Source organism: Nannobrachium achirus, assembly GCF_963921795.1.
Source record: "Nannobrachium achirus genome assembly, chromosome: 20".
NCBI lineage: Eukaryota > Metazoa > Chordata > Actinopteri > Myctophiformes > Myctophidae > Nannobrachium > Nannobrachium achirus.
The window spans coordinates 40083124-40101461 of NC_137827.1; the positions used below are offsets into that span (position 1 = coordinate 40083124).

Below are 18338 nucleotides of genomic sequence, written 5' to 3' on the forward strand. Positions count from 1 at the left end.
GCGACTCATGAACAACAGCATGCCGAATGGGAGAAAACTCTGTGTTGGTCGTCAGCATGTTGTTTTGCGGACTTGGGCCAAAGAACTCACTGAACCACGACAGAAGTTGTTTAGAAAATGCTATTTCTGTCAACAGCCGCCCCGTTCACATCGCAGAATGGAACACCATGGGCTGAGAATGCCAAGTGTCTTCTTAACACACGAGGCCGATTCTACAAAAAATTGTAAATCAGAACAGTTTTCTGAAAAAAGGTATGCTGCTATATCAATGGACCCCAGAATTGTATGTGCTTGGCCATCTCAAAAAATGTTTTTCCTGGAACTGCCAGAAGCCAAGACCCTATATTCGCTTTTCACACATTTTCACGATTTCTTTGATATGCTATGAGCTTGTATATCTGCAATTTTTGAATAGCCAAAGTATAAAATAGTGGTTAAAGTGGTTACACGGATGCTTTCTGAGTAACGTTGTGTGATCTTAGACTTGGCACCCTCTGAGGGCAAAACAGGGCGTGAGCCCACACTTGAATTAGCGACTAGCAGAGATTAATGTAATACTTTGGATTTTTGTATTTATTTTTTTAATCATGCCTCGCACTTTCAAGTCTACAGTGATTTGTTGGATCAGGTTGCCAGCATCTATAAAAATCACATTAAGAACGCAAAAATGTATATATTTATCGTCTCTTGGCCTATATAATTATTATCATGCATTTTCAGATGCCAGACCCTCTCTAGCTGGCCCAAGATAAATATTGGCCTCAGACAGGGTGGCACAGGAAGACATGATTCTGTCAACTCGGTATCTTTAGTGCGGCGGCGTGGCCCAATATAGGCATAAAGCGTCTTCAGGGGAAACACCGGTGTGGTTGTTTCACTCATTCAAGAAATAAAACACTACTTTGGAGCCAACCAGATTATGTCTCAGTACATGCACTGTGCCATGGTATATTTGATTAAAATGCATTGAGACTGAGACAGTCAAGTACACATTTCACAGAAATACATAGAGTTGAGTAGGCTAGGGTAAGTGATATTCTTTTAAGTCGATTCTAAAAGCGCCTTCTAGAACCTAACCTACGTTTTCTGAAAGCCTTCAAATTCTTACTCCAAAAATGTAAAATAAACGATGTTACTATATGTATAGCAACAACTAATGAGACACAGAGGTGGCTCCCGGATTGAAAGTTATAACAACATAATATATAGGTTACAACAGGTAAAAACCATTTAACCCAAAAGCTTTTGTAGAGTGTTGAGTGACAAACACTTTTTCCTCCAGCTCCTTAATACACCAGAAAGGGTGGCAAAGGTTCGGCCAATCAGGAGAGAATACCAATTTATCTTCCAATTTCACTTGTTAACTCATTAACTGCCAAAAACGTGAATCCCTTAAAAATCCCGTTGTACCACCCTGCCACGCCCGTGAATCCCGTGAATAAAAAAAAAAAAAAATTTTTTTTTTTTTTTTTTTTTTCAAAAAATATTTTTTGGACCCCAAAAACGTTAGTAGGCATGATAGCGATCGCGAAATTGCTTGTTTAACCCCCATACAACCCCCATACAACTCAGGTAGCAGACCTCCAAGCTCACAACAGTGTAAAACATAATGGCTGCTATCTCATGAATGCCTGAACGGATTTCCATTCGGATTTTTTTGTTTGAAAGCTGTGAGCAATGTGGACACACGTGGTGCATTATCTAGGCATGGGTGTGCATGATCCGTGCACTATGAATTACATGGAAGTCTATGGAGACGAATGGCAGTTAAAGAGTACGAAGGTATTGTTAAATGGCAGCATATGAGTTAATCCCGTGTCCTTTATGAGTTCTGTTCTGTTCTGATTGGATGAAACTGGTATTCCTCCTGAAAATGCATTTTATGTTTACAAAAAGGCTGGAGAGACAGAGACCCCTTTTACTAAACAAACATTCTATAGCGATAATTACTGTCAGAAGAGATATTTAACACTTTAACCTACCCTACCTTTAAATAAACATTCATATATATTATTATTATTGCGACCGTAGGTCGCAGTTACTTGCACACTATCCAAACCTCCACCGGCTGTCCCTCCGTCACTCCGTCACGCCCTCTGTCACACGTCACACGTCACACTTTTGCCCTGCTCATATCTCTGCAACCGTTGCCCCGATCCATGCCAGATTTTGCACACACACTCCTTGCCTGCCAAACTACAACCTCCAAGGACCCCCGGAGTTTCGGGGACCCCCAGGTCCCTGGGGGACCCCCAGGTGTAAAAAATTACCAAATGTGCAAAAATGACCAAATGACCACCCCAACGGGGCTGCTCTCTCTGTGTCACACACACACACACACACACACACACACACACACACACACACACACACACACACACACACACACACACTCTCTCTCTCTCTCAAACATAATGTACATAATGTGTGACCTGCCAAGTGGCAAGGAATGTTGCCACTGTCCTCTCTCTCTCACACACACACACACACACACACACACACACACACACACACACACACACACACACACACACACACACACACACACACACACACACACCCCTTCACACCAGGGAGTCCAGGAAGGATGAGCCTCCATGCTTAAATAAACAGACCTGGGTCCACTATCAAGATCTGCCTGTGGGTGTGTCTACTTTTAGCAGGAGAGCTTGCATCTTGCATGCTAGTATTGGCATTTCTCCCAAACTCAATGAAGACAACACACAAGATTTGAAGACTTCTAGAAGAAATGAGACTTTTGCAAGAACATACCACAAAGGTTAGTTTTTACTTAACTCTTTGTTTAGCGCCACCATCTGGCTGATTTTTAAAAAACACATTTTTGGACACTGCTCCTACAGAATTTGCCCTAAAATCACACAAACCACTACACAGTATCTCTACAGTCACCCTGCTCCTACAGATTTTGCCCTAAAATCATGCACACCAGTACACAGTATCTCTACAGTCATGTAATCACAACGCATCTGTCCCATCTAGCGCCACCATCAGGACGATTTTGCACAAACTACTTTTTGGCCTATTTATGGAGATAAGCGACCAACGGTCGCTTATCTCCCGATTAGGGAGTCTTACTGGTTGTATATACTGTAATATAACAAATATCTAACATTTACATTTGGTTTCCTTTGTAGACCTTCAGAGTTCAGCTAACAATGATTTTTACTGTGAACTGAACTGTACAAAGTGCTTAGATAGCTACCCTTTTGTTGAAAGCATTGACCTTTGTCAAAAAGAACCGTATTTCTAATTTGTAGAACATCGCCTCACAAGTGGAAATGGCCTCTTTCCTTTTTGCATCTCTGTAGTCTAAATAACCTATTATATTCAGAATACCCTCTGCTGTTATTTTGACCCTTTTATACTCTGAATTGGCTTGGACACTTAAAACTGTTAATCCACTCTTACGCGGTTTTAACGTTGATATTATTACGATACTATGTTTAGTTAATGCCATTAAGAAAGGCATCTCATGCGCATATCTTACTTTAGGCACCGGAATGCAACACTGTTTTATCTACTGTATACTGTATGTGCTGTCAGGTATATATTTTTTTAATCAAAAGCCAAGTTCAGGCTTAATCATTTGACACACAGGTTTAACCAGGGTGTCCTACTGTGACAATAATTGGATTAAAGGTCCAAACGGAGCCAGGAAATATCAGTGAGGGCATTGATAAGGCCATTGCATTTCACCCCCTGTGGTGAAAGTAATGCAGCACTGACACAAGTATTTCATCCACTCAGCTTGATCGAGAGCACAGGCAGATGTGATGGATTTTGTGGTTTGTGGAAGATGGGGCTGTTTTTCTCCCTGGCTTCCAATTTATTTCAATTGCAGTTCTTTGATGGTGCATTGTGTGTCCTAGTCCTCCTCCATTGCGTTTTTTGGCTCATCCAAGCCACCGCGGAGGTTTCAAACCCTATATCAGGGTTCCCCATTTAGTTTTCCTCAAGGGCAGAATTATGTCTAGGGTACCAAGCCGAGGGCCACAACATTGCAGGGAGCGACGGTGGCGTTCCCGCTACTCCAGCGACTGTTCAGATATCGTCGTTGTCGGGTGAAAATCTTGTATGTCCAAAACAGTTCGTTTTGCATTTATCAATTTAAAAAATATTTTAACTAGTGAAAACAGCCGATCTACAAGCACACAACGCCTTGCACCTATCGACTGTTTTCACTACTTTTGTGCGACGGCCTTGTATGATTTGCGAAAGAACGTACAAATTTGGAGATACGAGATTTCCACGCGACAACGACGATATACTAGTGTTGTTGCTGCTCTTATACCACCATTATTAGTGGGGTTGGTGTGGGCCAGACAGTCCAGTCCCTATTGGGGAAGCCTGCCCTATATAGTCTAGTCCACAGTGGTAGACAAGAACTTTACCCATGCGCCGCCCGAGCACAGGAGTTATTATTACTCCAAAAGCAGAACAAAACAAAAAGCTATATACCAGTAAGTCACCCTAAGGGCGAGGTCGCGCTTCATAAATGGAGATCAGCTCCACATATGGAGATCCATGTGTTTCTGTCTTGGCCATATATGGAGCGTGACATGAGGTGTGACTGACTGACTGCCGCACGGGAGCTGCAGGTTTTCATAGTAAATGCAACCTATACGGTTGCAATTAAACTGTAGCTAGGCCTGTCTTTGTCAATTATTTTTGCATAATCGTCATAATTGTTTCTATATTGAAAAATGTTTATGCATTTTCAAACGTTTTCCAAAAATAGCAGAAACAGTAGGTCTACAAGCTATGTTGTAAGCTTGTAGATCAGCTATTTCCGCTATTGAAAGTATAATATTACTAGTCCGGGTGTTCAGAGTATATGAGGGATTGAATGTAGGAGTCTCAGAAGTAATGTTGGACAACCCAGACGTATCAGTGATGTCATCTCCAAATGTGGGCATTGTTTCAGCATGCGGCTGCTACCATGGTGGTAACGGATGTGCAGTACAGGTGGCGGTATCAGTGATGTCAGAAATGTGGGCACTGTTTCAACCGTTTATGCTCATATATGGTGTTCAGTGTCCAGGCCAGTCTGTGCTCTCAGTACTATGACGTCAAATTATGCCCATATATGGTGTTCCGTGTCCAGGGCATTCTGGTACTATGACGTCAGAGCAGACAGAGGGCGGACAGACATGACGTAAATCAATAGTTAGATTAAATGTGTCAGTAACTTCTCTTTTAGTCGTTTGTCATCCTGTGGAACTTGTGATTATGAAGCCTAAAAAACAAACAGAAATTAAAAAGTTGTATTCACATGATCCGAATACATGTGCCGAAAACACAATTAAATCGTTGATCGCAATTATTTGTGTGACAATTATTCGCCAACAACTAAAAGTGACAGTACTTGTATCTGGCACACAGCCCTCATCAGAGCATATAAAATGAACCAAGATTAGAATATGTGCACACTTGTTTTGGCGTTGCACTCCTCATAGATCATAACTGCTGGGGCAGCGTATTCTCTCCCCCTCCCCCTTGGTGTCTTTCACAAATGCTATGTTGCAACATTCCGGCATAACTTTGTTCATTGAAAATGGACTGTATTTTTAAAATGCGTACATGACAAATTGCGCGCTTCGCAACTGTTATGTGTGTACACTGTACGCTGCCATCACTGGCTTATTTTGCACACTGAACTTGCTGTGAGGGTAAGTCTCATCAAATGCATGTGCATATAAACTGCATCACTGTGACAGTAGGTACTGTACTAGTAAGACACCCAAGGGTGGAATGCGACCTCAGGGTGACATGCAACCTCGCCCTAAAGGGCGAGGTCGCGCCAATTCTTGACAATCTGGCCAACCACAGCGTTTCTCTGACGATTCTAGTTGTTGTCATTCTGGGGGGAGTTTGTTCATGTTTTTGTGAGGGTATCAACCCTAGGAGCTCAGCACACTCACAGAATCATGGCACACTCACAGAATCAATGTTATGCCCATACATGGAGTTCCCTGACTATGTTATGTCAAAACATGCCCATATGTGGACATTACCAAATATGGGCATTTCCAGATATGTCCTTAATATTGATAACATTGGGACAGGGATCTCCATATATGGGCATGAAACATATGTTAATTAGTAAAGCCAAGCTTAGGTTTGATGCCTTGGGATTTCTATATTTGGACATAAGTGTGTACCCAATAGGTCATCATCTGGAAAGGTAGGGTGTAAATCAGAGTAAAGCAGGCTTTTGAGCTAGTTAGGGCCAGAGATTGATGACATCAGAAATCCCCATATATGGGCATAAAGGGATTTTGCTTTTGGGAATGCCCATCTATGGCATTTTTATTTTATTTTATCCTTTATTAATAAAAATACATGTATGTATCCATATACATATGGATTTCAATATTGATGTTTTTGGAGAAGGTATGTTGTAAATGTATGCTACTTAGTAAGGGGCCTCGGGTTAGATACTCTTTGTATGGCCTCTGGAGGTCCTTGGCGTCGGTTAGTAGTATGCCCAGCACATAAGATGTGGGACGTCACAAAGCCTGCGGCCATGTATCATTTTCCATCAGGCCTGTTGGTTTTCACGCTCCAGTGCGGCGTTCATGCGCTGCAAGTCAATGGCAGACTTGGCAGTCAGACAGACAGCCATTGACTCCGGCCTAACAATGGCTACTTTCTATGACGGTAGTCCCATATGACATGATGGACTGGACTATCTCCATATATAGTGTTATCCACATTTCGTGTAGCTGCCCTGTACAGGAAGTGATGTCACAACTCGCTGACATCACACTGACATCACAGAGGCTTCGGAAGGACGGTCACGAGGCTTCGGACACTCAAGCGACACGATTCTTCAGAGTATATGCGACCTTCGGTCGCAATAAGTTAGATGGCATGGGTCTTCAACAGGGGGTCCGGGATCCCTAGGGGGTCCTCAGAGTTACTACAGGGGGTCCTCCAAATCTTTGTGTGATGGAAACTTTTTTCTCCTTTAACCACTTTAATCCTTGTGTCCATCTTCTGAGAACTTTAGCCAAAAATAGCAGATCTACAAGCTCACAAGCTTGTGAGCTTGTGAGCAGATCTACAAGCTTGTGATCTGCTATTTCCAAAGACGGTTGGTGTAGAGGGGATAAAGGCAGACTAAGTACAGAGTGAAATGTCAAGTTATGTATTGACGATTCAAGTGATTAAATACGTATCTGAAAACACAAATTGACATGAATTCAAAACACACTGATGAGTGTGCTGTCAAACAATGAAACTAATTATATGGAATCTGTGATAAGGTTGTGGGGGTCCCTGCTTCATCTCTATCTCAACTAAGGGGTCCTTGGCCTGAAAACGTTGAAGACCGCCGAGTTAGAGTATTCACGATTCATACTTTCTGCAGTCGTGCACTGGTGTCGTCTACAAGCTCGCAATGCAGCGCGCTGTGAGCTTGTAGATCGTCTGTTTTCTTTGCGCAACATCAGTAAGAATTGTAAGTCCATTTGGGCCAACATCCAACACACAGCCCGCTTCCAGTTGCCTTGACCTCCATATCTTCCTCTCCTCTCCTCTCCTCTCCTCCTTCTCCGTTATGTTCTGTGTCACAGACCTGACATAGCACTTCCTCCATCTCTCTCTCTCTCTCTCTCTCCCTCTCTCTCTCTCTTCGGTTTCAGCTCCTGCCCCGGAGCGCTGGCTGCCTCTTTTGGACAATGCCCGTCCTTGTTTGTGTCGCCCCCTCATTTCGGGAATCCCGGCATTGCTGGTAACCACTGGTGGAGCAGGACGATGAGGTCACCAGCTCTGTATAGCCTGCTCTTGCCCTTGCCCCCCCCTTCCCTCTCTCTCTCTCTCGTGGCAAAGGGGGAGTTGGTTATGCGATTCGTTACAAAACAATGAATGCTTTCTCCTTGGGGCTGATATGTGCAGCCAGACAGACAAAGACAGACGGGCAGACAAGTTGACGCGAGGCGAAGACATGTCCTGTGTCATTCCACCTTAATATCGTGGGGATTAATGGAGAGACTGTTTCCTGCACCTCCCCCCCCCCCCCCCCCCCCCCCCACACACACACACACACACACACACACACACACGCACACGCACACTCTCATACACATCCAGAACAATTCGCTGTTGCACTGACCTGTAATTGTTTAAACTAAACACTTTCTCTACAGAATACCACTGCATTGTAAGAAAGGAAAAAAAACTGCTCAGGAATAGAAGCCAGCCACACAATTTACACAGTGGAAGTGCAGTTATGTCATCAGGTCACATTTCTTTTTGTCCAGTCACAGTCTGATCCACTGGCTTTTGCGTCAGTTAGTTACAACAGTGAGTCAGGGAAACAGGGTTCCCTTTCACTTCTGGGGGCTGTGGGGGCTTCTGACAAGCACAAGTGGACCCTCCTAAATCAATTTGATTTGCGAATGATTTTCTCTCCAGTGTTCTCTCGTTAATCCTGCATTCCAGCCGGCAATACACTAGAATGTTTTCCAGTTGTATATTCAATTATCTTTCTGTCTGTCTGTCTGTCTGTCTGTCTGTCTGTCTGTCTGTCTGTCTGTCTGTCTGTCTGTCTGTCTGTCTGTCTGTCTGTCTGTCTGTCTGTCTGTCTGTCTGTCTGTCTGTCTGTCTGTCTCTCTCTCTCTCTCTCTCTCTCTCCACTGGCTTTTGCGTCAGTTAGTTACAACAGTGAGTCAGGGAAACAGGGTTCCCTTTCACTTCTGGGGGCTGTGGGGGCTTCTGACAAGCACAAGTGGACCCTCCTAAATCAATTTGATTTGCGAATGATTTTCTCTCCAGTGTTCTCTCGTTAATCCTGCATTCCAGCCGGCAATACACTAGAATGTTTTCCAGTTGTATATTCAATTATCTTTCTGTCTGTCTGTCTGTCTGTCTGTCTGTCTGTCTGTCTGTCTGTCTGTCTGTCTGTCTGTCTGTCTGTCTGTCTGTCTGTCTGTCTGTCTGTCTCTCTCTCTATCTCTCTATCTCTCTCTCTCTCTCTCTAAAATGGTAAATGGTGCATTTATATAGCACCTTTATCCAAGGGATTGTGCATTACATTCACCCATTCACACACACATTCACACACCAATGGCAGAGGAAACCATGCAAGGCACCAACCTGCTCATCGGGAGCTAGGGGTTCAGAGTCTTGCTCAAGGCCCCTTGACACAAGGAGCCTAGAATGAGTTGTTTGGAGTTGGACTTGGTCATGCCCGTGCTTTTGTTATTTCAAACAGATTTCATGTTCCTCAAGAGAACCCCTTAGAGATGGCAAATTCAATGGAATTGGCACCTATCATTTTATTTTTGAAGGAAGGAACCATTGTTCCACAGAGAGAGAGAGAAAGAGAGAGAGAGAGAGAGGGCAGTGGCTCAGGGGTAGAGAAACCGTCATTAGAACACGGAGGGTCCCCAGTTCGATTCTAGTCTCCCCCAGAGCCTAGAAGATTTACTGTACGAAATCATGCCAGTGCAATCAGTGGAACAATGGTTCCTTCCTACAAAAATAAAAATGAAAATGATAGGTGCCAATTCCATTGAATTTGCCATCTCTAAGGGATTCACTCGAGGAACATGAAACCTGTTTGAAATAACAAAAGCACGGGCATGACCACGTCCAAACAACTCATTAGATCAGTTGTGTTTTCCTCCGGTATCCGCTCGCGTGCATGCACTACGCTTTCTTTCCGTGGCTTTCCTGCAACACCACATAGGCAGTATTCATGCTCAGTAGTTCAGTCATGTATTTGTCTCTCTGCTAACCCGACATGTTTTCCTGATATTTGCTTTTGCACAGCATCGCTCACATTAATATTGAGCACAATTTTGTCTTGTTCCGCATGCATCAATGGGCACACACTTCCCTCGTTTTAGTGGAATTTGGTTGGTGGAAAATGTTGTTTTTTTTGGTTGTCGGCGTATCCTACGATACGTGACAGGTGGCTGCACACAATTGTGGTTTCCACGCTCACATTAATAATGAGCACTATGTTCTTGTACTCCACACTGGTTTCCGCTCTCGCATTAATATTGAGCTCTATTTTCTTTACTCTGCACGCATCAACGGGCACACTTCCCTCAGTTTAGTGGAATCGGGTTGGTGGAAAATGTTGCTTTTTTTTATCGTCGGCGTAGCTTATACGATACGTGACAGGTGGCTGCACACACAATTGTGGTTTCCGCGCGGTGGATTTGCATACTGGTTCCTTGGCCTCAGCCGGTGGGGGTCAATGTTGTTTGGCACCGGCCATGCAAATCAGCTCTGTGGGAGGAGAGTTATCGCAAGTGGGCCACAGAGAGTCGACAGCTGAATCGCTTTTGTATAGAAATGCTATACAGTAATTACTGTATCCTTTATGCTGCAGCGGGGCGGTAGACCTCTACAGCTTTGATATCTGTCCAAAAAAATCGTTGCACCGCAATCCCAGCTGTATTAACCCATTTAGAACAGGTACATATTTTGTGTATCATTATTTTATGATTTAACTATTGAAAAATAGCAGATATACAAGCTCACAGCGCGGCACCGAGTGCCGCGCTGCGAGCTTGTAGATCTGCTATTTTTTTTAAATCGTGCAAATTAGAATTTTGACCCGATTCTATAAGTGTCTTTTGAGTCCTTCTAAGGTTTTTTGAAAAACCCTATGTTTCTATGTCAGCAATCTGGCCAGCCATCGTCAAAGAAAAGGTCCTTTTCACTTAAATGGAGATCAGTTAGTCTGTTCTTGAGAGACTACTATGTCAGTGGTTCTCAAACCTTTTCATGTGAAGGACCCCCAAAATGATATTTATTTGGCCACGGACCCGCATCTCAAAATATTTAGTTCCAGGGACCACCCAGAAGCAAAATTTGAGTTACAAACGTTCGCTTTGAAAATACATATATTCAAGTTTTGCACACATTTTCATGACTTTTTCAAAAATAGCAGATCTACAAGCTCGCAGCGTGCTGTGAGCTTGTATATCTGCTATTTTTCACTGGTTAAAGCATTCAATACTTTTAGGCCTAAATGGGTTAAGAGCTGATCCGGGCGGGGTAGCGCTAGGCTCTATGTATCATTCCATATGTCACTCGCTCATAGCAAACAGACAGCTTAATTATCGTTTAGCATGCTGTGTTCTCAGCGTGGGTCCTGGGCTGGGGAGCATCTGGGGTCATTGAGCGGGTTCCAGGGGGTCCCCAGCTAAATGATTGATAGTCAGGAATAAGACCCAAATGGACCGTTTATGGGTCTGTTACTCTGAGAGTGTACAAAAGCAGCGCTATGTAACTTTCCTCGTCTACCCTGTACTGGATTTGAACCAGACTTAGACATTTTTGAGCGGTGGTTACACCGTCTCCTATACGTGGCCGTGTGTGTATGCGTGCGTGTCTGTCTGTCTGTCTGTCTGTATGTAGCCTGCAGTACCTTTTCTGACCACACATGTTAAGGGAGGGGCGCTGTTGTTCAGGCCAGGCACACACACACACACACACACACACACACACACACACACGCACACACGCACAGTCGCACACGCGCACACCCACCCCCCCCACACACACACACACATACATAGAAATTTAACTAGCCCTTTAGAGAGTTGGATCAGATCATTTTAAGGTATTTGTACTTGAGTATTTCCAATAGTTTTACCTCTACTACATATACCTCAACCCCCGCATGTACCTCAAGGTGCGCAGTCCTCCACCGCTCAGTTCAGACGGGTGTGATTTTACCTTGAGACATGACCTTTGACACATTCTAAATGTTTCAATAGAAAAGGAGGGAGACAAAATACAACCACCCCAATTGTATAAGTTACATTACTCTACCATATAGATTGGACCAAATTGCTTTTTTTATAATTAAATTAAAGGGTACATACTGTACCGTAGTGAGGCTTTAAGTTAACATACAGCATTTTACAGTGTAAATTGGGGTCCGAGAGATGAGGAATCATATCAAATGGGAGTAGTGATTTAGCGTGACGTAAAAAGCCAGAGATGTGATGGTGGTGGAATCAGGATGCCATCCTGCCCTCATGCTGTGGTGCAACAGGACATCCTTTGGCAAACTGGCACAGCCATCTTCCTCTGGTTTGGCGACGGGGAAGCATTATGCTGAGATTTGGCCGTTACCCCCTGAAAACCTTGTTTGTTCTCCATCGCCAGTGTAAATATTTCTCTCACCAGCGTGCCTCCCGTTGTTTCTCATTTCATTTCCATTCCAACATGTAATTTGCCAAATTAAGCCTCTAATTTGGGCAAACGAGAAAAGTCACTTAAGCATCGTAATTCAATTCAATTTCAATTCAAAGGAGCTTTATTGGCATGAGAAAACATACGTTTACATTGCCAAAACAAGTATCACAAATACAATAAAAACAGTTGAAAGTGGGGAACATATATACAGTTGGAGGGGGTACAGCATTGTGTAAACACTCAGAGCTATGTCGCATTGTGACATTTTATATATATACAGGGTACAAATAGCAGCATTATTTTCCTCCAAATGCATTTAAAGGTATCAGCTCTGTTTCATACTGTATGTGCAGTAGGTCTAGATGTCAATCCATGGTTTGTAGTCCTTAGGGTGGTTGTGGTTCTAGCCTTCTTTTGTCACAACAGTTCACAAATCTTGCTGCTGTGTTCGCGCATTGTTGTATTTCTCCCAGTAAGTATGGGAGTTTTTCATCATTGGTCGAGTTTTCAAATTCACTTTGGGTGTGTGTAATCTAATTCTAATCTAATTCAACCGATTTTTTTTTCTAGATGAAAGGCCGGAGATTGGCTACTGCCTGACTAAATGAATGCCACTAAAAAACTTCACAGAATTGTATTAACTTAATTTCTTAACCCATTAAAACAGGGAGAGCATGGGGTGCCCGCTGGCCGAGTGGTCAAGGCGCATACCACATACTAGGCTATGATGACTGCTGGCGTCGCCGGTTCGATTCCCGATCCGGACGACCTTTGCCATATGTCATTCCCCATCTCTCTCCCCATTTCCTGTCAGTCTACTGTCCTATCAAATTAAGGCATAAAAAGCCCCAAAACAAATCTTAAAAAATAAAAAACAGGGAGAGCATCACAAAAAGCTTGTCCATCTGCTGTTTTTTTTTTTTTTATCTTGAAAGTGTGAGAACTAACTGATTTAACTCATTGATTGCCAAGGCCCGAGTTCCCGAGTTATTACAGTAGTCCCAGGCTGCCACAGCCCGAGTTTCCCGAGTTGGCAGCTATTTTGAAAAAAAAAAAAAAAAAAAATTATAAAAAAATTCCAAAAATGCCTTAAATGTATTAGGCATGATCGCAATCGCGAAATTGCATGTTTAGCCCCATAACAAACACATCTTTCAAAATGGCAAAATGTTTGTTTTGTCTGACTTTGAAGGCTTCTATCTCATGAATGCCTGAACGGATTTCCAAGCGTATTTTTATGTTTGAAAGCTGTTAAAAAGTACTACACATATGGTGCATTATCTAGGCATGGGCGTGCACGATCCGTGCACTAAAAATGTATCCGTGCACTAGAAATTTAGGAACGTGGCATCCTGGTACTTGGCGGCCATCTTGAAAAGGGCAATCAATGAGTTAAAATGCATTTGTAGAATCAGCCTCAGTAATGACGTTACGTGTGTTCTTCACATTGTGGTTCCTTCCTTCCGCAGCACTTGGTCCAGTGGGATTCTGCTGACCCGGAGTGCCTGCTCCAGCTGGTGAAGGAGATGATCCAGCAGTACCACCAGTACCAGTGCCAGCGTCTGCGCGACAGCTCCAGGCTGCTCTTTGAGTACGACAGCCTGCTGGAGGACCCCAACTACGGACGCAACATGGAGATCTATGCCGGCCGCAAAAACAGCTGGGTATGGAACACACAGCGTCTAAAACTGTTCTTCATCCAAAACATTTTCACCGTGCCAGGAGAGACAAGCCAAACCCCCTCGTACACGATGACGCTTGCTTGTGCGTATTTCGTTCAGAATAGACATCCTCTCCTAGGGTTTTCTGTGTTGTAGTTTTTTTTGTGGTGAGTGCTGTCAGTGCTTACGATTTAACCTGTTTGGTGCCAATCCCGAGTTTCCCGAGTTTGTTTTGGTACCCTACCTGTGCCAACCCAGAGTTTCCCAAGTTTGGGCCGTTTTTGAACAAACCTCAAAAAATGTATTAGGCATGATCGCGATCGCGAAATTGCATGTTTAACCCCCATAACAGCCCCATCTTTCAAACATGGCAGCCATGTTTGTTTACATAATAAAAACATAATGGCTGATATCTCATGAATGCCTGAACGGATTTCCAAGCAGATTTTTTTGTTTGAAAGCTGTGATCTAGGCATGGGAGTGCATGATCCGTGCACTATGAATTACATGGAAGTCTATGGAGACCATGGCATCGCGGACCTTCAAAGAGATTTAATTGATAGCAACAAAAGCGTTAATATTGGCTTGGTCTTTGATTGATTAAGTGATTGAATACTTCATTGGTCAGAAATGTAAACAGCACAAGGTAATGTCAGATATTTAGGCTAAAAGGATGACACTAAAAAGTCCTGGGGACTTGTTTCCATTTAAAGGGATATTCCACTTTCAGAAAAACTTTTGGTCATTTTATCGTCTAATCAGGCTTTTATGAACACCCTGAACAGTTTTTGATTTGCTTGATTCAATATTTAGATATTGATGTGAATGTTACCAGGCCCTCAGGCCCAGGGCCTCTCCACATACACACCCATTGTAACTTCAAACTCCATTTTAACCATGATAGATTAATTAAAAACACCCATATTTTTTTCTGGTGACTCAAAATCCTCTCCTAATACGTGAGCAGGCCGTGTTTTTTTCGATAACTCTTTTCATTTATTTTTAATAATTAATTTTTGTATTTAATTTTTTCAATTTCCCCAAAGAATTATTACAAATAAATGAAAAAACGTCTCGAAAAAACACGATCTGCTCACGTATTAGAGTGTGGGGAGAGGCCCAGGAGGAGGAGGGCCTGGTAACATTTACATCAAATATCTAAATACTGAATCAAACTACTTAAAAACTGTTCAGGGTGTTCATAAAAGCCTGATTAGACGATAAAATGACCAAAAGTTTTTCTGAAAGTGGAATATCCCTTTAAGTCCTGATCTGTTGCAACCAAGGATTTTAATCTATGTTATTAATCCAGTCAATAATATGATTATAAATACTATTGTGAGGTACAGAATCGTATTATTTAGCTCTGCATACTCTTTACTAGTAGGAGTAGAAGAACTACACAGTGCAGGGTCTACTAAACTGCAGGCCCTGTGCTGGACAGCTCAAAATGAATTCATAATTATACATGAATACGCTGCATTTGTCCCTTTTTGGCATGCCATGCTATGTTTGCAGGATTATCCCTATGCCAACAAGTAATTTAGATAAAAGGGTGGACATGACAGGTTAAGATAGTGTTTGTGTGTTTGTTCTCCTCAAAGATAATTTGTCTGCCTCCATCTTATAATGTTCCAGTTCCAATTATGTCTGCACATTTTTAGTTTTGTTTGTTTTATCATTTCCAATTTCCCTTGTTTATCCTGTGTATACGGTATGAGTTCTCTCTCCTGATCTAATTGGTGTCTCGACATTTATCTGATTAGTAATTAAAGAAGCTGTAAAGATTCTGCCATTGCAAAAAATGAAAATAAAATGCCTTCGGTCTGGCATCGCTTATCCAAGGTTTACTGAGCATGCAGGTTGGTTTCAAGCCGCGCTCAGCTTTGCATTTCATCCATACACAAATTCACCACTGGGTACCTGGCTTCCCCCAGTACTGCCAGTACTGCACGGGGTTTGGCTGGAATGGAACAAGGATGCATTTGCAATGGAAAAACACAATCATAGAGCATCAGGTCTTTAGTACAAAACACCGATTATGCAATTGGGAAAGAAGTTCAAGTGGTTAGTTTCGTAAGTGGGAACGAAACACTGTGTTCTTTTGCAGATGAAATCGAACGAGAAAGGATGTGGTAAGGATGTGCGGTTTTTGGGCAAACAGCATTGTGGCAAGCAGATTTTTTTTTTGTTTTTTTGTTTGTCGGCCTAGAAAATCACTGAAGCACTCAAGACCGTGTACTATCACAGTGGTTACAATTATTTTGGGGGGTCCCAGTAAACCAACCAACATAACATTTAAGTGTATAGACTAGAGGGTTTCTGCACATTTCTAAAGTGAAAATTTAAGGACTTTTTAATACCTTTAAAATTAAATTAAATTAATCATTGGCCAAATTGTCAAATATTAAAGGCAGAAATTGTGAAAATAGCCGATCTATATGCTCACAACGCCTCACAAGTCGCAAGGCGTGTTATACAAAATGTTATTCTCAACTCTTAGTGCTCGTCAGAGTGGGGAGTACCAGTTAAAATATGATTATTTTGGGGGTTTGCGACCTGAAAAGGTTGAGAACCACTGTACTATCATATCATCTCTGTCATGTGGAAACCTCATATGTCCAAAACAGTTAGTTTTCAGGATTCAAATTCGAAAGCACCAAAAGTAGCAGATCTACAAGCTTATGGATCTGCTACTTTTGATGCTTTTGTGTGACGCTGTGTCGCTGTAGTATGATCAAGTAGGGCTTTCATTTACAAAAAATCAAACCTCGTTCGAAGTGGAGCGGTGAATTTAAGCAGTTCCAGGTCTAAGTTTTAGATTCTATGTGTTCTAGATATCTGAATTCTGTGTCTTAGATCTATATAACGCAGTATGTTGCAGTATCCCATCAGCCTCCATGCAACCGGGCGGAGGGGAACTCAATTCGATAGGTCCCGAAATGTTGTGTAACTGCTGTGTGTGTGTGTGTGTGTGTGTGTGTGTGTGTGTGTGTGGTGTGTGTGTGTGTGTGTGTGTGTGTGTGTGTGTGTGTGTGTGTGTGTGTGTGTGTGTGTGTGTGTGTGTGTGTGTGTGTGTGTGTGTGTGGGGGGGGGGGGGGGTAAAATCGCGCATGTGCAGATCCTCTTCAAACTTGACTGGACAGACTTGTACTAGTGAGGACAGACACACTCGTACTAGTGAGGACAGACACACATTACTGCCTATAGCGGAGCTGCTGTGTTACACACACCGCTCCAAAAAACACAACTTTTGCATATGGAGATGAGAGATTTCTTCCCCGACAGCTACGATATGATAGGATCTTTTGTCTGCCCTTTTCATGTCTGGAAGGCCCTTATGGAGAAGCTATCTTTGTTCATGTTCATCCGTGCAAGCATTCTGTGCATTGGCCATGTTGTTATCTCTGCCTGATCTGTGTTTTGCGTTTATCATCGCCGTCAGACGGGGAAACCTTGTATGTCCAAAAAATGTTTAGGAATATGGGGGGGGGGGGGGGGGGGGGGGGATAAAGAACCGTATTCCCAATGGACACAATGTAGTTATTATTTAGTCTAACTACATTATTTAGTAGAGTTGACGTGCATGCTTTTCTGTTGGTTAAATATTTTTAAAACCCATAGACAGATTTAACCACTTTCACCTTCCAAATGGTTCTAAAATAGTGAAAACAGCTTATCGATCGGTGATATACTACATTTGGCTGACGCTGTAGTATGATAAAGTGGGGCATTGATTTATATTGTCTCTGTCAGGTGGAAACCTCATATGTCCAAAATAAGTTACTTTTCTTTCTGGCCGAAATCAGTGTGTTGTGAGGACTTGGCCAGTGTGGTCTAGGGCATTCACGAATAGTGATTTTAGAATTCAAATTATTCAACCTCAAAGTATTCGAATAGTCGAATATTCGACAGGACTGGCAAAACTGTCAATATTTAAGTAAGCAAGAGGCGAACATTGTGAAAATAGCCGATCTACATGCTCACAACGCGTTGCGAGGCGTTGTGAGCATGTAGATCTGCTATTTTCACAATATTTATCTGCGGAACCGAGTCACATTAAATGTAACACCTACAATTCCAAGTGCTTGTCAGAGTGGAGGTCCCCAGTTCAAATTATGTTTATTTTGGGGGTCACGGCCTAAAAAGGTTTGAGAACCTCTGGTATAGGGCATTAACAAAGTCATCTACCAGGGGCATTGACAACTCATTCTTATGACTTCCTATCTAGCCAAGTTTTATAAACTATGTCTTTTTTAAAGAGAGAAAAAAAAGGCGAATATTCGACTTTGGTGAACGACGACGAATAGTGACTTTGATATTCGAATATGCGAATATTTGGTGAATGCCCTAGTGTGGTCTGTGATGCCCTTCCCCTCTCTGCCTCTCTCATTGCAGACGGGAGAGTTCTCTGCACGCTTCCTGCTCAAGTTGCCTGTGGACTTCAGCAACATCCCTGTGTATCTCCTGAAGGTGAATGAGCTCTCACTC

The 18338-nt window shown here is 42.7% G+C and overlaps 1 protein-coding gene across 1 annotated transcript in view; it reads left to right on the plus strand.

Annotated features, from left to right (window-relative positions):
• The window catches only part of babam2 (BRISC and BRCA1 A complex member 2), a 124243-nt gene that overhangs the window by 26075 nt on the left and 79830 nt on the right, over window positions 1-18338 (plus strand). The window contains exons 5-6 of the mRNA XM_080751361.1: window positions 13656-13850; window positions 18246-18320. Coding sequence (XP_080607487.1) covers window positions 13656-13850; window positions 18246-18320 — 270 coding nt within the window. The remainder of the gene's footprint in view (window positions 1-13655; window positions 13851-18245; window positions 18321-18338) is intronic.